Source organism: Phoca vitulina, unplaced genomic scaffold (assembly GCF_004348235.1).
Source record: "Phoca vitulina isolate PV1807 unplaced genomic scaffold, GSC_HSeal_1.0 scaffold14, whole genome shotgun sequence".
Classification (NCBI taxonomy): Eukaryota; Metazoa; Chordata; class Mammalia; order Carnivora; family Phocidae; genus Phoca; species Phoca vitulina.
The window spans coordinates 17,738,505-17,763,417 of NW_022589717.1; the positions used below are offsets into that span (position 1 = coordinate 17,738,505).

The 24,913-nt window shown below is 37.2% G+C and overlaps 2 protein-coding genes across 3 annotated transcripts in view; one reads left to right on the forward strand and one right to left on the reverse strand.

Moving 5' to 3' along the window:
- The first annotated feature begins 4,038 nt into the window (after window positions 1–4,038).
- SCOC (short coiled-coil protein) lies at window positions 4,039–13,645 on the forward strand. Of its 2 annotated transcripts, XM_032412883.1 has the most exons (5): window positions 4,045–4,147; window positions 7,747–7,851; window positions 10,064–10,135; window positions 10,480–10,563; window positions 12,066–13,645. In XM_032412883.1, the coding sequence occupies exons 3-5, from the start codon at window positions 10,114–10,116 to the stop codon at window positions 12,206–12,208; spliced, it is 249 nt and encodes an 82-aa protein (XP_032268774.1). In that variant the 5' UTR covers window positions 4,045–4,147; window positions 7,747–7,851; window positions 10,064–10,113; the 3' UTR covers window positions 12,209–13,645. The 2 variants fall into 2 exon arrangements, with proteins under 2 accessions (XP_032268773.1, XP_032268774.1); XM_032412882.1 differs by lacking the exon at window positions 7,747–7,851 and having other exon boundaries at window positions 4,039–4,147.
- Window positions 13,646–19,656: 6,011 nt separating this feature from the next.
- Window positions 19,657–24,913, reverse strand: part of CLGN (calmegin) — a 59,737-nt gene continuing 54,480 nt past the window's right edge. The window contains exons 13-15 of the mRNA XM_032412884.1: window positions 23,099–23,267; window positions 21,960–22,060; window positions 19,657–20,203 (exon numbers count right to left, since the gene is read on the reverse strand). Coding sequence (XP_032268775.1) covers window positions 20,123–20,203; window positions 21,960–22,060; window positions 23,099–23,267 — 351 coding nt within the window. The 3' untranslated portion in view covers window positions 19,657–20,122. The remainder of the gene's footprint in view (window positions 20,204–21,959; window positions 22,061–23,098; window positions 23,268–24,913) is intronic.

Sequence of the window (24,913 nt, forward strand, 5' to 3'; positions counted from 1 at the left end):
CCATTCTAAATTAACATTTTTTGTGTATGCTAATAACGAAGGAGTTGAGGTTCGGTTTCTTTTCTCCATACTGATATCCAGTTGTTCCAGCTTATTGGGAAAAAAAAGCCTATCCTTTCTCATGGAAATACCTTGGTACCATTGTGAAAATCAATTGACCATATTATGTGTGGGTTTATTCCTAAATTCTATTGTTTCATTTATCTATGTGTCTGTAACAATACTCCATTTATTTCATTGCTTTCGCTTTATAATAAGACTTGAAGTAAGGTAGTATAAGTCCTCTAACTTTGTGGTTCTGTTACAGAATTGTTATTCTGGATCTTTTGTTTTTCCATATGAATTTTAGAATTAGCTTTAGGCCACAATCTGTGAGAGAAGTGAAATTCATGGGGCCAGAATCACAACTTTCTAGGCTCTCTGTCTAGGGGCAATTGTTGGATTTGATTTCCTAAAAACATGTTAAGGACTTTTGTGTGTATGTTCAGTTTTATGTCTTTTAATGTCTTTGTCTGGTTTTGGAATCAAGGTAACATTGTTCTTATAAAAAAGGTTGGAAAGTATTCTTTCCTATTTTATTTTCTCAAAGAGTTTGTGTAGAATTTATATAATTACTTAATTTCCAAATTTTTTACAAATATCTTTGTTATTAATTTCTAGTTTAATTCCCCTGTGGGCAGAGAAAATATTTTATATGATTTCAACTATTTTAAATTTGTTGAGGTTTGTTTCATGATAGTGAATATGTTCCATTTTCTTGAATATTCCATGTACATTTGAAAAGAAGGTATGTTCTAGTTATTGAGTGGAATTTTCTGTATCAATTAGGTCATATCGGTTGATAGGACTGTTAAGGTTTTCTACATCAATAGTTCCCAAATTTGCCTGCACTCTGTTGAAATCACCTTTGAACCTCCTTAATGCCTATATCCCAACCCTAGAGATTATGATTTAATAAGTATGGGGTGTAGCCTGTCCTTTAGAATTCTTAAGAGATTCCCAGGTGATGCTAATGTGTAAGCCAAGCTTGGAACCTGAGTTCTCTATCCTTACTAATTTTGTGTATATTGCTTTACAAATTACAGAGAGGGGAGAGATGAACTCTCCAAATGCATTGTGGGTTAGTTTCTTATTTCAGTTCTATCAGTTTTTGCTTCAGTGCTATTTTATAGCACTATTAGGATTTTGCATCTTCTTAAAGGAACTGACCCCGTTATCTTGTTTTAATATGAATTCCCCTGATTACTAGTGAAGGTGAACATTTAAAAAAAGATCTTTCTGGTTATTCAGTTTTCCTCTTCTGTGAGTTGCTTATTTGGGTTATATGAATAAGTTTTTATATTAAATTGTTAGAAATCTTTATATTTTCAGAGCTTAACTATATTCTCCCAGTCTGTGGTTTGTTTTTCACTTGATTAAAATTGTCTTCTCTTCTGTTTTGAAAACTTTTATCTCTTCTGTTTATAAAACAATCAAAATTTAATCTTTTTGATTAACGAATGGTACTGTTTTGTCTGGTTTAACAACTTCTTCCTTAAGGTGATGTCATAAAGACATCCGTTTTCTAAAAGTTTAGAGGGTTTTTTTCACATTTACGTCATTTGGAATTGAGTTTTATTTGTGGTGGAGGTCAGAATCTAATTTCATTTTTTTTTATGAATAGCCAATCTAACTAGAACCACCATCATTTGTCTTTTCTATAGCCAATTAACATAGTTATTATACCGGGGCACCTGGGTGGCTCAGTTGGCTAAGTGTCTGACTCTTGATTTCAACTCAGGTCATGATCTCCGGGTCATGGGATCAAGCATCCCCACATAGGGCTTGGCACTGGGTGTGGAGCCTGCTTGGGATTCTCTCTCTTACTTTCTGTATGCCCCTCCTCTCTCTCTCTCAAAAAAAACAAAAAAACAAAAAACAAAACAACCACAGAAACAACAAAATTATTGTACCATTTACACTTTCAAGAGTCATGCATAGTTCTTTCCCACAACCTGACCAACACTTATTTCTTATCAGACACTTTTAGTGTATACCAACTTCCAGGTACAGGTACTCTAATTTCTTTTTGTCTATTCTTGTGTCATTACCACATTTTAAAAAGTTGCTTTTAAAATAGAATTACCACATAATTCAGTAATTCCACTTCTGGATATATACCCAAAAGAATTGACAAGAGGGTCTCAAAGAGATATTTGCACACATCATGTTCATAGTAGCATTCACAATAACTAAAAGTTGGAAGCAACCCAAGTGTCCATCAGCAGATGAATGAATAAACAAAATGTGGTATATACCTACAATGGAATGTTATTCAGCCTTAAAAAGGAAGGAAATTCTGACACATGCTACAATATGGATGAGCCTTCAGGATGTCATGCTAAGTGAAATAAGTCAGTCACAAAAAGATAAATACTGTAAGAGATTCCACGTACATGAGGTACCTAAAGTCGTCATCTTCATAGAGACAGAAAGAATGGCAGTTGCCAGGTGCTGGGGGGAGAGATAAATGGGAAGTTGTTTTTTAATGGGTATAGTTTCAGTTTTGCAAGATGAAAAGTGTTATGGAGACTGGTTGCACGACAATGTGAATATACTCAACACTACTGAACTGTACACTTTAAAATAGTTAAGATGATAAATTTTTTGCGTTATGTATATTTTACTCTATTTAAAACTAAAAAAAAAGGTGCTCTAACAACAAAAAAGTTGCTTATAATAGTTCTTAGTCTTTGGTGTTCTGCAGTTTCATCAGGATATGTCCACATATGGAATTCTTTGTTTTAAACCTGCTCAAGAATAAGTGCTTCCTGAATCTGAGCACTCAAATATTCCACAATCCTGAAAAATTCTTAGTTATCATTCTTTGAATACTGCTCACAGCCATTCTCTCTCGTTTCTCTTTTTGACACTCCTATTGGATATACCCTGGGCCTTTCTTTCTTATTTTCCATTTATTTAGGCCCTGTGTTGCATTCTAGTACATTTTCTCAAATTATGTATCATAGTCCAGCCAAACGTATAGTTCTCAAATACTGAATGGAAGATTTTTTATATATTCCTTAAAAAGATTAAGGCGGTATGTCAGCAAACTGAACCAGAAGTGAAAAGTCAAGAAACAGACAGACATAGGCTCACCTCTACAACTCAGGAGAATGTGCCGAAGCCAAAACAATATAGTATTACTACCTTGTACTCAACAAATATTAAACACAAGCAGGATGCCGCTTTGTGTCAAGTGCTAGATATCAATGAACGCTATCAAGCCAGATTACATTACATGCCAAAGCCTGGCCACAGCATTTCACACTGCATGTATGACCTTGAGCAAGGCATTTATTCTTAAGCTTCATTTTTTTTCTGTGGGTTGCTGTGAGAATCAAAACGAGGTAAGGTGAGCGAAAGCTCTATATTAAGGTATTTTCTCAATTCTAAAATATTCTTAAATGGTCAAGTGCACTATGGATGTAATAATCGTTTGGAAAGATTGTGGAGATGAACAATCCACTAGGGGTGTACTTACGAACTTTCCGATTTGGGAAGTTAAAAAATATGGAAAAGTCTGCTTTTAGAATTGAGGTACCTCGGTATTGTACTGGCTTTATCCATTATGTCCACAAATGCCCTTTTCTTAAATTTGAATGATTTCCCTCTCCCCCAGCATTTGGTTTTACCAACCTCCTTCCTGACAGCTGTCAAAATTTTCCATACTGGCTTTCTGATCCCAATTTTGTGGCTCCTGCTGAGACTGAAGAGCCGCTTTCTTTGGACTGGCTTTCTCACGCTTAACTTCGCTTTTGTACTGTCATTGGCTGTTGCTTTTACCGGACCCGCCCACAACAGCCTCAATCCTGATTGGATGCCAATGTCCTTTTGTTAGGGCAAAAGGTGGATCCTCGGGCTTTGACAAAGGACGATTGGGGCGTCGTACTGCTAATGCGCAGGCGTACCTTCTTGAGTGGGGATTGGTGGGCGACGGGGCGGGACGGGGCGGGACGGGGCGGGACGGGGCGGGACGGGGCGGGACTCCCGACACGGCGCACGCTCTGTGGGCGCAGAGGGCGGGGCTGCCGGTACCAGTTGGTCCAAGTGTAGGGGCCTGAGGCGTCTTCCCGATCCCTCCTACTCCCAGAGCCTTCAACGGCAGGTGAGGGCAGTTGTGGGCAGCGGAGGGCCTGGCCCCGGGCGACTGGAGTTGCGACCTCGGTACAGCCGAGGAACTGGAGGGCGGGGAGGGCTGGACGCGGCCCGGGGCACCAGGCGCCCGGGAAGAGCGGCCTGGGCATTTGGTGGGCGCCTCAGGCCTGACTCCCTGAAGAACCTCTGCGCAACCTCCTCATCTCATTATTGGGCCCAGTTGTTCTTTGGGGGAGGGGCTGCTCGCGTCCCTGAGGCGGACCTCCCGCCGCCTTCTCCCGCCTCTTAGTCGAAGGCCGCTGTCCAGCCTCCCGCCCTGAATTGGGACTGCAGAGGGGCGTTTGGGCGGGATGGACCTGGCACGCCTGCACTTGTCCGTGGTTGCTGTGCCGAGAGCCCGGGAGGTGGGAGGAGAGGATGCCAAGGCGGGGAGGGTGGCGAGCGAGCAGTAAAATAAGGGCTGGCGACAGCTTTCCTGGCACCGAAAGGAGCTCCCGGGTTAGTTTCTACTTGGGCTTCCCTCAAGGATCCTGCCGAGCAAGTTTTGGGGAGTTAGGATCGAAAAGAAGAAAGAAGATGCCTTTCGAAAGGCAGGACTTTCGTTATACAATATATCGATTCCACTACTATGACGTAGCAATGTTAAGGACCTGCTGTGCTATGTCCCCAGCACTGTATGTCTGTACCTGAGGATCCAAAGCTATGCTTATATTTTCTGTGCCTGTACTCATTGATTAAATTCACTATAGCTAGCCATTCTCTGGGGATCTAGCTTCCGTTCCAATCCTCATTTGGCCAATCCCTTAATCTTGTGGAATCTTGAAACTGGATTTGTCTGACCAGAACAATTCAAAACTTGAACAGGCCTGAACAGACAAACCATTTTGAAAGTTGATGCAGCTTGAATGGAATGAAATTTATCTTCAGTTGCTTTGTAAAATATCAGAGGAATGTAGCATCAAAGATTGCAAAATATTTGGCAAATATAGATTAGAGCTGTATTTCCATTATACAATGGAAAAAACAGGGACTTTATAGTTAGACCTGCTTTCAACATCTTGGTACAAACGTTGGCTGTGAAGTCTAAGGCAGATACATAGCCTTTCTGAGGTATAGTACCCACAAATATAAATCACAATGCCCTTCTGTTGATTTGATGAACTAAAATATATGTAAAGCATTTAGTATATTAATGAACAATGACATTATTTTAGTAGTCTTACTTGTTCACTAGTAAGCGGATGACATGAAAATCAGTTTTAGATGCTGAGAATTTGGGTGGTTGAAGTTGGATGGATATCAGGAAAAAGTCTCAAAATCTTAGGTCTCAGAGCATACCTGTGGTGGTGTGATGGAAAAAACTAGCCTAGTAGTGATTTTGAGTAAGCCGTTATTATCTTTGGCCTCAGTTTATTTGTAAAATGAGGCAGCTAGACCAGATGATTTTACCAAAATTTCTTTTTGTGGCCTGAATTAGAGCCAAAAGGTAGAGGAGATAATAGCTAACATTATTGAATACCTTCTATGTATGAGATACCATTGCAAGTTATATATATCAACTCATTCTTACAACAAAAATATGAGGTACATACTCTTACCCTCGTTTTACAGATGAGGAAACTGAGGCTGAAATGTTAACCTTTATCAAGTTTCCAGAGCTTATAAGTAGCAGAGCTAGGATTTAAATCCAGGTAATATAAATTTATGTCCTTTATCACTGGGCTAAACTGCTTCTTAACAGTGGTACTGTTCAGGGTACTATAAGAGAAGGTAGAGTTCTCCTTTGGTAAAACAGTAGTCTTTGATCACAGGTATGTGGGCATGGAAAAATGGGTCCATCCTAATGATTGTCACACTTTCTGACTCTTGTTCTCTGTGTACTTTTTGCTTCCTGGACTTAAATTACCAAAATAATTCTAGATTCTCTTCTACCAACCAAGGCTAGATGAAAATAGGCCCAGAACGTACTGTAATTTTTGATAAAAGCTTTTCAGATTCAACCCAGGCTTAGGTCAGAGTTGACAGATCTGGGAGAACCATATCCATTTCGGAATGAAGGCAGCTTTAGGATAAACAGATCAGCCTTAGAACCCCACACTCCTTTCAATGTCCTCATGCTTGAGATACTTTGGTCTGGATTTTCTTTTCACATCGGCTTTGCATTTTTGTACAGGAACAGAAGGAATTGAAAATGAACTCTTTTTTTTCTCTTTCTTTTCTTTTCTTTCTTTTTTTTTTTTTTTAATTTTTTATTAAGTTGGCTCCACGCCCAGTGTGGAGCCCAGTGCGGAGCCCAATGCGGGGTTTGAAATCAGGACCCTGAGATCAAGAGTAGGATGCTTAACCAACTGAGCCACCCAGGCACCCCAAAAATGAACTCTTAAAAGCACATTTCACATGAAATTGGATTGATGTGATAGCAACTATAGACTGAGAAAAAGACTGAGTTTTATAGTTGAAAAACTCAGTATGGTATTAAGTGCATATTATGACATAGTACCTGTGCTAATGTAGACATTGTGAGGTTTGAGGATTGATCCTATTTTGAAAGAAAATCTGTGGCTAAAATACTTTGATATAAAGAGCTCAATGAGGGGCACCTGGGTGGCTCAGCCATTAAGTGTCTGCCTTCGGCTCAGGTCATGATCCCAGGGTCCTGGGATTGAGCCCCGCATCAGGCTCCCTGCTCAGCGGGAAGCCTGCTTCTCCCTCTCCCACTCCCCCTGCTTGTGTTCCCTCTCTCTCGCTGTGTCTCTCTCTGTCAAATAAATAAAATATTTTTTAAAAAACCCAAAAAACTCATTGAACCTTCTGATCTTATATATATATAATAAATCAGCTTATTACTCTAAATTTACTGGAAGACCTTGAATATATACAAGAATAGCATTTTGAGGCTAGCCTGTTTAATCACATCAGAATACGAGCAAATTGCTGTTTGTCTTTCTTACTGCGCAGAGGTAGCTGGCAGTGCTCTTGTCTGCTTCGTTGAAGAGTCATGAATACCCTTTTGCACAGGGCTGCCACATAGAGCTGGCAGATTTTGCACTGTACAGTCCTCGAGGTGCAATCTTACAGACTATGATGTGAATAGTGTTCTCTTGGGTTGTGTTGTATATCGCATAGCACTGTCCTTGTGCCCACTGGGCTTTTGTGCTCTTGCCTCCACCCCAGTCTCCAATGTGTGTTTCTAAGCTTCATTTTCCCTCTAATAAGCCTCCTCCACCCCATTTTTCTGCCTTTTTTTCTTTCATTTTTTCAGATGAAGTCAAACTGTTGATAAACCATACAAAGATTTTCTATCATTTGGTTTCCTTGTGGCCAAAATTTCAGAAACTGGCTTCATTATTACATTGATCAATTTGGAACACTTTACTTTTGTAGAAGAATTTTTGGTTTAATTTTAGTGTTAGACTGAAACATAGGCAAAAGAAGTATTCCACATCCCTATACTAAACCTAATTTCAAAGTCAGTTGCATTGATTGCATGATTACATGTTGCTTTGCTTGTGTATTTTATAACTCTTCTCAGCTGTCATGAAAATTTTGTTTTGTATTCTTAAAAACACTAAATATTAGGATTTTGAAGCACTTTTGTATATTATTTAGCAGGGGAAATAGCCAAGCTGCAGGCTACTGTTGCTGAGTACTCCCAGGATCACTTTTGCTTTTGGCTGTTGCCTATGTCATCCATCCCAGACCTGTGTTAGCCAGGTCAGTAGCTGAAATGGTAGGAAAAGTGCTCTTCGCTATGTCAAGTGCCAAATAAAGTTTTCACTGCTAACACTCCACCTCTTCAATTATAAAGCAATATGTTGTTGACTGAATGGAGAAGGATAATTTTTGAAGTTGAATAATATAAAGAATTTTTGAAGAGATTTTTAGTAATCAGTCTACTTGGATTCATGTAGATGTACTAATATGTATTACATATTAATATATGTTTATATATTACATATAGTATATAATATATATGTAACTATATATATTACATCTTTTTCACATGGTTTTAATTCTCAGGTTCTTTGTATTTCAGAAAAAGTTTATATGCATATTACATATTATGTACGTGATATATTACATATGTATAATGCAGATGTAACATGTATATAATATGTACATATTATATCACATATATATGTGTGAACTTTCTCGGAAGTACAAAGAACCTGAGAATTAAAGCCATATGAAAACAATTTGAGGGAAAGTAGCTCTAATGCTAGATAAGTAGAAAGATGCTAGAAGACTCAGAGTAGATAATTATTAAACATTAGGTCAGTTTTATACCATTTGTAGCTAGCTAATTCTTTAATAATGCTATGTAAAGGATGTTTACATAGACAAGTGATCTCTTATTTCAGAGGTAGTTTATACATACACTGAGCATTTTATTTTCACGTTCATGCTAGTATCTGAAGTGTCACACAATTTTATTAACTGAAACTGTGAGGGAATATTCAATATACTGATAACTCTTATGATTCTAATTCTAGAATGTAGACATCCTTGTTCAGTAGGTCGGGGTTCTACTATTTAGCATATAGAGGCATAAGAATGCTTTGGTATAGAAGGTGCTCTATAAATAATTTGTTGAAAGAGTAACAATATTGACAGGTCTAAATTGCTTCAGTGAGTAGATTAGATTGCTTACCAGGTCTGTTTCCAGTAATAATCTGGCTTATTTAAAAATCTTGAGCACACTGAATATGAAATGAATGTTAGCTATAGAGCAGAACATGTTTCACAGGAATTTCATGTTTTAATATTTTGGAAATTTTTAGAGAGCACACACCTGTGGGTGGAGGGTTGGGCAGAGGGAGAAGACAGAGAATCTTAAGCAGACTTTGTACTAAGTGTGAAGCCTATCACGGGGCTTGATCTCATGATCCTGAGATCAGGACCTGAACTGAAATCAAGAGTTAGATGCTTAACCAACTGAGCCACCCAAGTGCCCCAATATTTTGGAACCTTTTACAGAAACAATAAAATGTTGATATTTATTTCCTTATACACATCCTAATTAATCTGTTTTAACCATAACCAGGAGGTAACAAGTTGATATTTTTCATTTTTCCCGTATTAGTGTTTCAGATAGCTAGTATTTTTCTCTTGAACTTTATCAATTAAAAGTATTAAACGCATATGTAAAGTAATACTTTATTTTTTTGATTTTTATTTTTTAAAGATTTTATTTATTTATTTGACAGAGAGCGAGAGAGGGAACACAAGCAGGGGGAGTGGGAGAGGGAGAAGCAGGCTTCCCGCTGAGCAGGGAACCCGATATGGGGCTCGATCCCAGGACTCTGGGATCATGACCTGAGCTGAAGGCAGACGCTTAACGACTGAGCCACCCAGGCGCTCCTGTAAAGTAATTCTTTAATAATGAAAAATATTTTTAAAGAGATTTGTCTTTATCCCTATCGTCATCCTTAACATAAGAGCTTTTTTCATTTTGCTGTTCTCTTTATTTGTATTTATGTGTATTTTACATAATTTACATCAGTGAATACACAATTTTGTAAACATTCTTCCATGTTATAGTCATCATAATTATTTTTAGTAGCCACTAGATTAGAAACTACAGTTATTAACTAGACTCTGAATGGACAGTTTCTGTTGTTTCCAATTTCAGGGGTTGTAAATAAGGTTGAAGTGAAGATTTTATGTATATAATTTTTTCCTTCTTTGTAATTTTCCTTAGGTTAAATTTCCAAGAACAAAATTGCTTATTAAAAAATATTTAAATGTTTTTGTGAGTATAAGTTATTACCATACTGCTTTCCAAGAAGATAACATATTTAAAATTTCTAATATTTTATATTTGTTCTTCCATAACTTTGATCATTATCTCCTTTAAAAAATTTAATTAATGTACAGTGGTATTTTATTGCTATATGTTTCTGTTTCTAACTTTCTCTTATTGCAGACCATTCATCAAGGATTTTGTACCCAAGACCCAAAAGCTTGTTACCCGAGATGATGAATGCCGACATGGATGGTATGTGCTTTATTTTCCTTTTTGTGAGTTCCTGGTTTTGTGGATGCTTTTGGCTTAATTAAGCAATGGAAAGAACAGAGAAGCAATATTTAGAGGCTTGGATTTGGCTCATTTACTTACTTATATCCTCTCTAGTTCTAGAAAGGATTGATAATGGCAAAACAATTTATCTTCACCTTGGTGTCCTTATCTGCCATGTGGGCATCTAACTGTTTCCTTTACAGGGCTCTTGTTTAAGTCAAGTAAGATAATGAATATAAAAAATTTTGCATATCTTTAAGTGCTACACTACACAAATGGTACCTAATGTTAATTAATAGTAAATCTGAACCTTTGTATTACAGCAGTGGATGCTGAAAATCAGGTGGAACTGGAGGAAAAAACACGACTTATTAATCAAGTGTTGGAACTTCAACACACACTTGAAGGTTAGCTTCCATTTTGTAGTTTTCTTGAATAATATCTAATTAGTTGAAATTGTAAGCATTTGTTTTGCTAAATTTTGTTAGCGTGTCCCCAGTTTTTAAAAGTATAAACTTCAAAGTCCATTTCAATAGTTTCTTTTCCCTCCTGCCTGCAGCTTTGGCTAGTGATTTTAAAGAACAGATGTGCTTCAATAAGAAAGTCAGATAGTGTTCCTGTGCATCCCTCTGGGGTTAATGTAATGCTGTTTATTACATGAGAGCCCCTTAAGCCCCTGCATTGTGTTATTACTAAGTCCACTTTAATAAAGCTTATACTAAAGTTTTTACTTTAAAAGTGTTTTAGCTTCAGAGATTAAAAGTGGGTTGATGTGAGTTTTTTTCTTTTTCTGAATGTCTTGCATAAAATTAATACTACCACTGAAACATCTTGGTTTTTAATGAAATTAAGAGGTTGTGGGTGTTTTGTTTTGTTTTAATAGCAGGGTGAGCAGATCATGTCATTTCACTGGCTTCCCATTTCACAGTTAATAAAAGCCAGGTTACTCTCTGGAAATCTGTTACCTCCTTTTACCTTTCAGAGTCAGTCATGTCACACTCTCCGCCTCATTCATTCTACCTCAGACACTGACCTCCTTGCTGTTCTTTCAGCAAACTTCTACTGAGGGTCTTAGTGGTTGCTGTTCTCTGCTTGAATCTCTTTCCCTTAGGTGTTCGCATTCTATATGGCTCATTCCCTCATTTCTTTTAGGTCTCTGGTCAAATTCCCTTTATCAAAATATCGCTGACTATATGAATATAAAAAGGCAACTTCCCTTTTGCTTCCTGGGACTCTTACCCTTCTTTTTTCTCCTGACCCCTACTTGGTTTGGAGCCCCCCAAATGCACATATGCCCACATGCGCATTAGAATGTAAACTCTGTGAGGGCAAGGGCTTTTGTTACAGTTGCCTCTAGAACAGTGCCTGGCTCTTAAAGGGCACCTAATACTTAGTTGTTAAATGAATGAATGGAGAGACTGTTTTATTTGATCATTAAGAACTATGTCTTTTGAATTTCTTGCAAATGTAAAAATACAAAATGCTCAATTGTTTGGAAACTGACTTTCCATATCCAGTGTATAAATTGAGTTGTATTTGCCTGCCACATTTTCTTAAGCATTTCTAACAAAGATGTTAGTTTTTTTTATGTTGGTAAGACATGAATCAAAATTCACATTTTAAAAACCAAGTCCGTATCTTATGGAAATAACCATTTTAAGAAATAACTACTCAACATAGATGCTATTTACCAACATTTAGTCTAATGTGAAATCTCTTTTTAAGAATTTTGGCTATTAACTTGCACTCAGTTTACTTTGTTTACCTTAATTTCTAAAGTTACCTGAATTTAAAAGCAGAAAATTTAAAGATTGTGTTATCTCTTTTAAGAATGCATTTTAAGTCTTTTATAATATGGAGTCATTGCCATCATTTTATTGATACTGGACTTTTTTATTCTTAAATACAGACCTCTCCGCAAGAGTAGATGCAGTTAAGGAAGAAAATCTGAAGCTAAAATCAGAAAACCAAGTTCTTGGACAATATATAGAAAACCTCATGTCAGCTTCTAGTGTTTTTCAAACAACTGACACAAAAAGCAAAAGAAAGTAAGGGATTGACATCCCTTCTGTTTTATGGAATTGCTGCTGATCTTTTTTTCTTTAAAACCTGGATAGATTTAAAAAGTTATAGTACTTTTGTTTGTGGCTTAATTGAATATTTATGAAGATAATGTCAGATCTAGGCAAAATTAAGAGCATAACGGAAGACTTCATGATTTTGTGTATAATATGTTAGTCTATGAAAACGTGCAAATGTAGAGACTTTATAATTAGAAATGCATATATTTATGAAACTTGAAAATGAATGTTTTATCAAATTTGCTTTGATTTATAAGTTTAGCACTGTCTTTTATTATAGGCATAGTAAGAGATACAAGAAAATAACCACCGTGTTGTGAAAAGTGACCAAAATCATGTACTGAACGCACAGCTTTATGTACCCTGTCCACCATGTTGTGCCTCTTCTCCATTTGCTTCTTCCTTTCCATTTCCCTTCCCCTAAGGAAAAAATTGGTTTTACATTTGTAAAAGTAATTTTAATAGTTAATCATCTGTGAGAGTAACCTGAGCTTGGATTGTTGAAACTTACTAAAATAAGATACTTTCTCAGTTAGGGCTTCTCATAGTTAATAGTAAGATAGGATTGTTGGTTTCTCTTTAATCAGTTGAAAACAGAGGCTATAAACATGAAAACTTTTCTTTGCAACTGAATTGTCAAATTGGGAAGGTTTGGTTGTTAAAACCTTCCTTTTGTACAAAACGTGGAGAAAGATTAGTATCTGGAAAGATGAGCTCTGGTTATACATTTGGAATAGAAAATTTTGAGAAAAACATTAATAGGATGGGAAAGGTACTTGGCAAACAGTAGTAACCAACTCCAAAATGTTTTTACTCCAGATTTGTGTGATCTCTGACACAGACTAGATATATGTATATATATATATCTCCGAGAAAGTAGATTAAATGTGACTAACCTTATGTCAATCACATCTGGAAGAGAACAGTTACAAAGAGTTTAGTCTTAACCTTTATTTGTAGTACCCAGCAGATCTTTTGCAAAGTCCCTTTAGGGTGTATTAGTATCGGAATCATGAATAATAAAATGAGGGAGTTTTATTACATGTATACTAGAGAATTTTCTGTAAACCTAACTACTTGGTTTGCAGAGTTTTAGTCACTCTTTTACGGTTTCTAAAAATTTAGTTTGTAGATTCCATCTGGTAAGAAAATTAGTATCAGAAGTAGTGTTAAAATGTTAAATAGGAAAAGAGATCCACTAATACAGTTTTGGTTGTTAGATTTGGGCTTTTAATCCTGGAATAATCTTATGTTTGTATTGGTGTACGATTCAATGAATGACTTTAGCTGTATGAATATAATAGTTATACTGCAAATATTTTGCATCCCTTTTGTGACCTAATTTACAAACATTTAAAATTGTGTTGCAATTTTGCTTTGCTGTTTAATAAAAAGCTGTTTCAGAGATTGTGTGTGTGTTAATATAGTAACTGTGGTGTGTATAATGGTGTAGTGGTATATCCAGGGTTGTTCAAAGCCACAGGGTTAAGTAGCATATCTTATTTAAGTACTAGTTACTGTATGTGTAGGGGAATATTTTTATTAAAACAAATGTTATGGGCGCCTGGGTGGCTCAGTTGGTTAAGCGACTGCCTTCGGCTCAGGTCATGATCCTGGAGTCCCGGGATCGAGTCCCGCATCGGGCTCCCTGCTCAGTGGGGAGTCTGCTTCTCCCTCTGGCCCTCCCCCTCTCCTGTGCTCTCTCTCTCTCTCTCAAATAAATAAATAAAATCTTTAAAAAAAAAAAAAACAAATGTTACAGGATATTATACATTAAGTTTTTGAAATAAAACAAAGAATTCGGAGACAGATCCAGGATTGCCAGGGGAAAGGTGGTTATAATTTTTAGGTTAGGCTAAGCTCCTGTAACAAGAGATATGCTAATAAAATAATATAGAAGTTTCTCTCCCAACTGATGGTCTTGATGTTAAACACTGCAAGCTAGCAGGCTTTGTTCCACATAATGATTCAGGGACTTGAGTTGAGGCTAGCTCTGCCATTTTCGACCATGGCTTCTAAATCACTCTAACTAATCACTATTCTAATTTACAGAGAAACTACATGGGACACGTATGCAAAGTTTAAAGGGTTAGGCCTGCCTGGAAATGGCACATATGTTTTCTTACATTCCAATGGTGAGGAGACTTAGTTACATCTAGATTGCAGGAGCTGAGAAATGTAGTCTTTGGCTAGAAGCCATATTCCAGCTATAACTTTATTACCGTAAAAGCACATGGAGGATTCTGGTAGCAACTAGCAGCCACAGCATTCTTCTCTTGCTATTAAGTCTCTGTGCACAGCCTTCTTCCCATGCACAGAACATACTCAACCCCTCCTCACCAGTTACTGATTCAACTCAAAATCCAGGATCTTCATCAAGGTCCATCAGTTGTAGATGTGGCTTCTAATAGTCTGACAACGTCTAAACTGATGGGCAAATTATTTCCTCTCACCCTTAAGTCTGCCCATTTATAATGGTGTAGTGAGGACAGGAAACCCAAATAAAACCTCTCAACTTGGAAAATGGAATAAAGGGAAACATGTATTGATTCAAAGCGACTGTGGGGATATTCCTGGGAAACCCTAAGAAGAGTGTGTCCCTGATGATAAGTTCCTTGGGACACCTGGGTGGCTCAGTTGGTTAAGCGTCTGCCTTCTGCTCAGGTTGTGATCTTAGGGTCCTGGGATCGAGTCCCACAATGGGCTCCTTGCTCAGCGGGAGCCTGCTTCTCCCTCTCCCCCTGCCTGCCGCTCCCCCTGCTTGTGCTGTTTCTGACCCAAAAAAAAAAAAAAAAAGCTCGTTGATCAGATCCTGATTCTGCTCTCTGGCAAGAGACTCCCTTGTTCATTACCCTCAATGGCTTCCACTCTGGAAAGTTATTCTTACCCACTTCTCTCCATGGCTCTGTCTGAAGTAGAGGCTGGGAATTTGCCCTTTATGGGAGTTGTGAAAATAGTAGTGCGCTTATTGCTGGCATGAGCTTGGTGCCCATTGTTTTAAGGCCAAGCTCACATTTCTTTGGAAGTAAAGTTCCCTCAAAAATTCTTGTTTCTAGTTCCACCTGTTAGGAATCACAATCAAGCACTTCTCTAGACCAAATTCTCAAAGTATGCTTTCATCATCACAGGACCCTGCCTCTTTAGTGGAGGCTACCTTGAGACCAACTGAAAAGAAGACTGTACTGGGAATGCTAACACCCAGATTATCACTGCAGGGATGGATCCCTTTGTTTGGCTTACCATGTGACAGAGGTCTTGCTGGGCTTCCCCCTCAGCCTCCCACACCTCAAAAAGAAAACAGTATTAGACCTTTTTTGGTATAGAAGGGTACAGAAGCACTTGGCTTTTCTAATCCTTTGAGGTTCCTAATATCTGATGTTTCTATTCCATCTGCACTTGGGAGACTGGTCAATTCTTTCTTGTGATGCCTTGCTAAAAACATCAAGGACCAGGCAATTCATTTCACATTCTGACTTTTCCAACTGCTACCCATGGAGCTATCAGCTCAGTAGGTGACAAAATGTTACCTGAAATGCAAGTCCCAGCTGTTTGTCACGTGAATTAGGTAAGCCAATGCTAAACATTGTTTTCCTTATGACAGTATCTCACTTCAGGCTATCAATTTCTATATTAGAAATATAGATGGTAAACAGTGTGCACAGGGACTGTGTCTAGCTTCTGACATAGACTCTCTCCGTGACCAAACTTTAACCAGCCTCTTCTGAGCCTTCTTTTCGACTGGACCTCATCATAGGCCCTTCTCTGGCCTGACTGCCAGTTTTCCAAAGAATCCTGCTAAGTCAGTTTAGAAGGAATTCCCTCACCCTCAGCATCTGATCACCCTGGTTTTCCAGGGTTAAATCAGTTTAGCAAGCATTCCCCTACCCTTGATGTCTCCTTAGTAATTTTCCCTCTCCCCCGATTTTGTTCACTGACTTTAAATCCCAGGTGTCTTTGCTGTATTTGGAGTTGAGCGAAGTATCTCTCCTCCACTGTGACAGTCTTTGGCACCTATTGTAGTAGCTAGAGTAAGGTCTTCCTCACTGTTTTAACAAGTGTCAGAATAATTTTTTCTTTAATACTTCTAGTCTAAATGCTGGTGGAATGATTGGCAGGAAAATCAGCACACCTCTTTCCTCAACCACCTCTCCCCCAGTAGGACCTCCCTCAATACTGATAATAGCATTCCATTCAGAATTTGTCCTCTTTATATTCCCTTTGGACTTTATTTATAGCCGATTAACTATATAGATCACAATCCCTTATGTGGAATTCTGGGGACCAGATGTTTCAGAATTTGGAATTTTTCAGATTACATAAAGAATTATGAATATGGTTTGGGACAGCACCTGTAATCAAATATATTAAGATTTTTGTAACACATATATGAATTTAATACTAAGTATGATAAAGGCCTGTTGGGGAGGTCAGGTTTGGCTGCCAAATGAATTTTTGTGTCAAACATGAAAACACTTCAACTTTTCACAGATTTTTTGTTTTTTGCAACAAAAATTTTTGCAGAAAAGTTACCAAAATCATCTAAGCAGAGAATCCCCACTAGTTTATAATGTCACATTTCTATTCCTGTCCATTACTCTTCCCCTTTGATCGTGTCCTTCTTCCAAAAGAAAAATGAGAGGTGAATTACAGAATCCAAAATTAACTTTGTGGTCCAAAGCAAAGCAAAACTATCTTAATTCTGAAGAAAGTAAAACCTTTCTTCACTTTCCCTGGTCAGTTTTTCCCTCTGGAGTTAACACCCTCTAGTGGTTTTCAGGCAGATATTTCTTCATTCCTGAAACAATCAAAATTACCAGCGAAGACCAAGAGATTAGTTAAGACCGCTTGCAAATCATGAAGGAACAGAAAATGTGATTACATTCAAGTTTGTTTAAGAATTGGTAGAGAGAATGACTTAACAGCCTCTTAGCTACTCTGGCTGAAAAACAAAACTGCAGTTTATTTCTCTTAAATCATAGAGACTTCATGGCATTTAAACACAAATTTACCATAACAAGAACTTTAGGTTGGCCTTAGGATTGAATTTACCTTATAATGGAGGTGGATGGAGAGGAGTGATGACAGAAGCTAAAGTATTACATCAAATCACTTGTATAATGTATTTACTGTATTTTAGATTTTATATATTATTTATAGATGGCTTACCAAATGTTTAAGTTATCAAAACTTGAGAATATTCCCAAATTTTACAAAGAACATAAAAGTGTATTCACTGAACAAAAACCAACTATGTGGTAAGATACTATGCTAGGTGTTAAAAGATCCAATCATCCTATTGCCTACCTTCCCTAAAACTACCATTGCTCCTCCATGCATTTCCATTTCCAGAGACAAACTCCAAATGCATTCTCAAATACATTTTCTCTCTCATCAGCCTACGTCATCTGACATGTCAGATTAAGGATTTTCTTTTCGAAACTCCTCACAGCTGTCATACTACGAGAATGCATGGGAGCTAAAATTTGGGATGAGATTATTAAAATTTATGTAGAAATGCTATTATTCATTTACATAAGAGACTGAAGTAGTTATCTGATATGAGCCATGTGATAGTTCATCCCTAAATCCTGCTAAAGTCAAAACATAGTCACAATACTATAAAAAACCATTTCTGGATTACTGTTCTAAATTTCTAAGATACATTAAATTCACTGCTAGTGGTTAATTGTAACATATAGGCAGTTCCATCCTGTGTCTCTTGCAAATGTGCCCTGACACTTCAAAAAGGCTATGATCCTAGTAATATGTGTCTTCCTAGAGAAGCGATGAATGGAAGCGAGGCTATCTTAAAAAGATACTGAAGAAAAAGGAAGCTCATTAGCCTGGTCAAGTTGAAAAGCCTCTAAAAAGGCCAACTAAAATAAAAGCAAAATACACTTCTTTTTCTCCTTTATTAGAGAAAAGGATAAAATTTAAGTCATTTTAAACAAAGTCAGAATAGGGTGGTAAAAGGAAAAAGCCATCTTGCTATCAAGGAAGACTCTATGCTTTATCGACTGCATGGATCTAGCACACATATTTATATAAAAGTTTAAGTTTTGGTTAAACCTATCAGCCGTAATACACCCACAGCGGGTATCCCCACAGGAAGGAGCAGGGAGCTGGCAAAACGGGTTGCCCAGATTCTACCACTGCAAGCTCATGGAGTTTAACCACTCACTTTAAAATGAATCTGCAACCAAGAAAGTAAAAAAAGCTTTAATAAATCTTTAGGAAAAAATGTTCACATACAAGACACTTGTCAGGCAAGAAGGTTTCCATAAAATTAAGGATTTCTCTCCTGAAGTAGTTTACTTTCAGAAACATTCTCCTCTAGAATCACTCAGTATGTCTAGTTCATTGGGAATATTCCAAATACAAAGCAAGAAAGGGAGTCCTTGCAAGATGTGTCAAGTTTGGTTAGTATTAAATAAACACAAACTATGGTTAACTATTAAGATTTTCCACCACCAGTTTATGAAAGTCAGTACACGGCAATGAGAATAAAGCACTTATTTTCAATTCACTCTCTGAGATAAGGAATGAATAGTATTACTGGCTGTTTGTCTTAACTTTAGTAAAAAGAGAAGCGAGAGTCTCATTTTCCTTATACGTGCGCTCTGTCTGACTGGGGAGCGGGCCATGTGGGAACTGAGTCGGAGCTTGCCGAGGGTTGGGGTGTATATGTACATGAAGAAATCCAAAATATTACCCAACTAGTGTAAAGTTCCCTCGATAGTATTAAAGTAGTTCCATGGTCTCAAAGATTCGGATCCCCTTGCGAAGGGCCTAACCTGTTACCCAAACATAAAAAGTTCTTAAAGATATTTTAAATGGAATGACACAGCTCCACTCTAATGTAGTTCTGTGATTTCTGGTAACTACTTTAAAAAGAGGAGCAATATCTACTATCTACCTTAGAGGCAGCTTTGAAGCTAGATAACAGCCTTAAAATAGATTTGAATTTGTCAGGAAAAAAGCAAGATAAAAATACAAAGCAGGATGATTGATATCTATTCGCTATTAGAATCTCTTAATGACCAGAAAAAAGAAAATAATTTAAAGCTCCCCCCTCAATAATTTACCTTTTAAAGAGGGTGTAGTTTAAAGAAGGAAAAATGTTTAAATTTTTATGCATAAGCAATCTTCTAAGTAGGGTAAGCCGTTCTGGCATAAAACAATTATAAAGGCTTAAAAAGTATCTGTACACCATTATATTTTGATGAACCTATTATCTTTGCATTCAAATGTAAAATATGCAGCACTATTAACCAGTGATTCTATGAATGACACTTAAGACATTTCTGTTTTGTTGACCTGTCAACAAAGCACCTCTTCAAAGGAATCTATAATTTGAGTGAACAACAGACCCTAACTGTAATTTGACACAACCAGGCAAATGGGGGCCACATACAACACTTTCAACTGTGGACAGAATCAAACAACCATACAGCAACTTTATTGTGTTTAGCTCTGAACAACAGAACACACTCTCATTTTTATTATAGAACTACCGTTATAGCGTCATATAGCCGTTTAAGAGGAAATTCTAGTAACTGATTTTCCAACAGCAGGAAAGCTGCTGCATATTATTTTGCTCTGTACAAACCAAAACTTTCTCCAACTTTTAAAACTCGGTAACTTCTAATGATAGTAATCTCTTAAATCGGATAAGTAACGTGCCACTCCTTTATTCTAAATTCAAAGACCAGGTAACTTCAAAGTTTGTTTGTTTTTTTCCTGAAAAGAAAGACTAAAATAAATGTCTGAAAGAATAACATTGCTAGATATTAGAAACGTGCAGATTGACTCAAGTTCGGCTCTAGCACACTGATGTTAGAATGCCAAATATCTCGCTCAGGAATTAAAAATACTTGAATAGAGTTTATTCCTTTCGTACTCTTCTCTTGCGTACGGACTTCACTGGCCCATCTCCAGATCCCGTGCTCTCATCTGCTTCTTTCATCTAGAAGGAAGAATGATGCAGATGGTTGTTTTCATACAATGGGTAAATACTAAATTTCTTATTCTCAAAAATACGTGTTCTAACAAATGCTACCTTATATGTGTTCTTTAATTCATGAAGCTGATCAAAAATGTGTACATAAGTTAACATGTTTTAATTTGTTCACCCTTTGGCATGATTACATTTTTGGAATAACTCTGCTTATCAAAGTCCTCTGACAAGGAATACTGCTAACAACTCAATTCATGATTTTATCATTTGGAATTTAATCTCAATGTCATAGCTAATTAAAGGCTATATGATCTTTTCATTGTGGGATATTAAGCACTAACTTCATCACGATAGTTCTATAAGTAATGGACTGCTGAGCTAGATTCGCAGAAACTTTTTCAGAACTTATGACACACAGTACTTTGAGAAAATTAGGAGAGAGGGAAGGGAAACATCAAATTTATAGTTTGGGTTTTTTCTTTCCTTATCCAATAAGCACTCACATGTAAATTAAACTTGTGTAACAAAATAAAATAATGAAGGTATTATATGGTATTATACAAAATAGTTATAATTATTTTTCAAGGTCATACTATATAAAAGTTGGCTTATTTTAGCCCCCTGACATATAAGAAGATTTTTAAAAGACAAAGACAGAATTAAAATATTTTTAAAGGTACATAAAATGTTTTGTGAAGCAAAATATAACCAGACACATATTCAACTGAATGACTGTAAGTACTGTTATTCAGAGTGACAGGTGAGACAATGACTGTTTAAAACTCTGTCCTGGAAGAAATTATCTTCACCCAGCTTCCTCTAATGTGGATATTCATACTAAGGTTCCCCCAAAGTTCCTTTAAGAACTCACAAGGCATTAAGACCAGTACCTAAGTATATGTACTGAATAGGCTTTAGAAAACAAACAATAACAATAAAACAAATTTATGTGAGAGATTTCTTCAAAGAGACAAAACAGCAAGGTTACATCATCATATGCAAGAGGCCAGGCGAAACTGTGATTTTCCCCTGCCTAGCACTGCCTAGAGGGTGCTGAGTAGGGTGACTGGGGTAAGGTCACATAGCTCCTAAGGCTAGCAGATAAAGAAAACATGCTGGGTAAAAAGAGAAAGCTCTGGTTCTGAATCATATCCTGGATGGCATTTGGTTCCAGAATAACAGACTAAAAACAGGCACTGTAGAAAGTTCTGTTATATATCAGGATGCAGAAAGGGGTAGACATACCAAGTTAATGGGAAAACTAGTTTATTAAAGATTTCAGAAAAAAACACCCTATCAGGCAGATACTACTCAACTACCCAATGAATGAAATATTACAAAATGTGACAATAAATTATTCAGACCATGAGAATGTTTTTATAATGGGTATAAAGAAAACTGTCTTGTAATAAACAGAATTACCTTTTAAATATTCAAATGGTCTATTTATAATAATTTTCAACAGACTAACAAAGTCATAATTTTTTACAGATGCAGCTCTATTTTGCAAACCCCAGGCTTACTTTATACTGTTTCTCATCAGGCATTAAGATGATATAAATTATAGTATTTTCTGACCTTCTTTATGGATACCTTTTAAAAATAATATGGAGGCTCTTATGAAAGCTTGGAGAAATATGGCCAATTTTTGTACAGTAGGACCTTGAAAAAATTCTCTATAAACCAGACTGCTTTGTTAAAATAATTTTTATGGATAACAATCGTACACAAAATCTAGTTTATTTTCTGTTAAAGAGTTGCTTACCTCATCCTCTGATCCAGACTTATTTGATTTATTACCCTCTTCTTGTCCTTCTATGATTTCAATTTCTTCTTCACTCTTTTCCTCAGGTTCACCTTCCTCTTCTAGAATACAGATTTTTATTACAGGCAAAGACCTGAATTAGAATTTTGCTACTGAGAAGTATTAAATACAACAAGGGGATTTATTTAAATTCCAATATTTAAAAGCAATTTCTATCATGAGAAATTTCTAAAAAATTAATTGCAAATATTCATTATTTTACAACATTTTATACATAAATCATCATATTTGAGGGAAGAGAGGTTTAAGAAATTCTTAAGCATTCAGTCTACATGTAATATGAAAAGCAAATATATATGTGTATATGTGTATACATATGGACACGTACATATGTAAATATACATCTGTGTGTATTTTTTTGAGAGTATAATTTTTAAGTCAACTGTTTCATCAATTATTAAGTTAAAAACAGTGCTCAAGACATAATTTAAGTTGTAAGGGGCTCAGTCTGGAGCCTGACTTGAGACACCTGGCAAATAGTGACAGTTTATTAATACCTAGATGAGTGTAAGCAAGTCTCAATGGAGACCCACCAAAAAGCCTCAGTTCTTCAGTTCGAACATGTTGATGAGTTTAGTATAGGGTGGGAAGGGGACATATGACGCAGCAGTCCTTTTGGGCCATTAAATTATTCTTTCGATATGATAAACTATCTGATGAACAACAGCCTTTTACTAAAAGACTGGGTGTGAATTTTAAACCTATTCCTCTCCTACAGAGGCTGTGCTGTCTGGCCTCCCATCTCATCTACATTCTTGTGGACAAGAAAAGCCCCTGCAAACAGCTACGACACATGGGGTTCACACCTGCTCTTAAACCTCTCTCTTCCTAGAAAACAAGAACTGTAAGCAGGACGACTGCTCAGGGTACAGCATCCAGGCAGGGGCCATTACTCCCCTCTGCCACGGTCATGGACTCATGGGGATTCAGATGGCAGATATTTGACAATAATCAAGTGCAACAGCTAGTGTTTACCAGATCATGTGCTCTTTTTAGGAGCTTTGCCCAGGGTCCCCACTGTAACTCACTATCACTATCCTACCTTTGGCTGGCTACCTACCTACCTGTCATTATCCTACCTTTTTCAGGAGTTTCAAGAGTTTCACCATCACTTTGCTTCTCTTCTTCTTCCAAATCTACTGGTTTCTCCAGGGCAGCTTTCTTTTCCTTCACTTCTTGCTCTAGTGCTCCCTTTGTTTGTGGTTTACATATGTCAGTTTTTTTATACTCTGAATCTTCATATTTTTTCTGTAGTAGTTTAACATAAGCTATTTTTAGTAAAAGCAAAGCTCTATTTTTTAAGTTTTGGGTTTTTTTTTTTTTTGCAATAACTGATATCAAACACAGTGAATCAGCAATAAAAACTTATAGGAAATTTAGCTTATGGCTTTTAAGAAGCACTTGCTCAGACCTATCCACAGAGACCTGGCAGGCCAGAAAAGACTGACATGACATATTCAGGGTGCTAAATGAGAAAAATATGCACCTAAGAATACTTTAAACAGCAAGGATGTCTTTCAAAATAGGAGGAGAGATAAAAAGCTTCCAGGACAAACAGAAAGTAAAAGAATTTGTGATCACCAAACCAGCCCTACAAGAAATACTGAAAGGGGTCCTCTAAGCAAAGAGAGAGCCTAAAAGCAACATAGACCAGAAAGGAACACAGACAATATACAGTAACAGTCACCTTACAGGCAATACAATGGCACTAAATTCATATCTTTCAATAGTTACCCTGAATGTAAATGGGCTAAATGCCCCAATCAAAAGACACAGGGTATCAGACTGGATTAAAAAACAAGACCCAATGATATGCTGTCTGCAAGAGACTCATTTTAGACCCAAAGACACCTCCAGATTGAAAGTGAGGGGGTGGAAAATCAATTTTCATGCTAATGGACATCAAAAGAAAGCTGGGGCAGCAATCCTTATAACAGACAAATTAGATTTTATTTTTTTAAAGATTTTATTTATTTATTTCACAGAGAGAGAGAGAACCCAAGCAGGGGAAGCGGCAGAGGGAGAGGGAGAAGCAGACTCCCTGTTGAGCAGGGAGCCCGACATGGGGCTCAATCCCAGGACCCTGGGATCACAACCTGAGCTGAAGGCAAACACTTAACCGACTGAGCCACCCAGGCACCCCGACAAATTAGATTTGAAATCGAAGACTGTAATAAGAGATGAGGAAGGACACTATATCATTAATTAAAGGGTCTATCCAACAAGAAGATCTAACAATTGTAAATACTTATGCCCCTAACATGGGAGGCAGCCAATTACGTAAGCCAATTAATAACAAAATCAAAGAAACACATCGATAATAATCCAATAATAGTAGGGGACTTAAACATCCCACTCATTGCAGTGGACAGATCATCTAAGCAGAAAATCAACAAGGAAACAAGGACTTTGAATGACACACTGGACCAGATGGACTTCACAGATATATTCAGAGCATTCCACCCTAAAGCAATAGAATACACATTCATCTTGATTGTGCATGGAACATTCTCCAAAATAGATCACATGCTGGGTCACAAATCAGGTCTCAACCATTACCAAAAGATTGAGATTATTCCCTGCATATTATCAGACCACAATGCTTTGAAACTGGAACTCAATCACAAGAGGAAATTTGGGAAGAACTCAAATACCTGGAGACTAAAGAGCATCCTACTAAAGAATGAACGGGCCAACCATGAAATTAAAGAAGGATTTTAAAAAATTCACGGAAACATGGGCACCTGGGGGGCTCAGTCGTTAAGCATCTGCCTTCGGCTCAGGTCATGATCCCAGAGTCCTGGGATCGAGCCTCACATCAGGTTCCCTGCTCAGCGGGAAGCCTGCTTCTCCTTCTCCCACTCCCACTGCTTGTGTTCCTTCTCTTGCTGTAT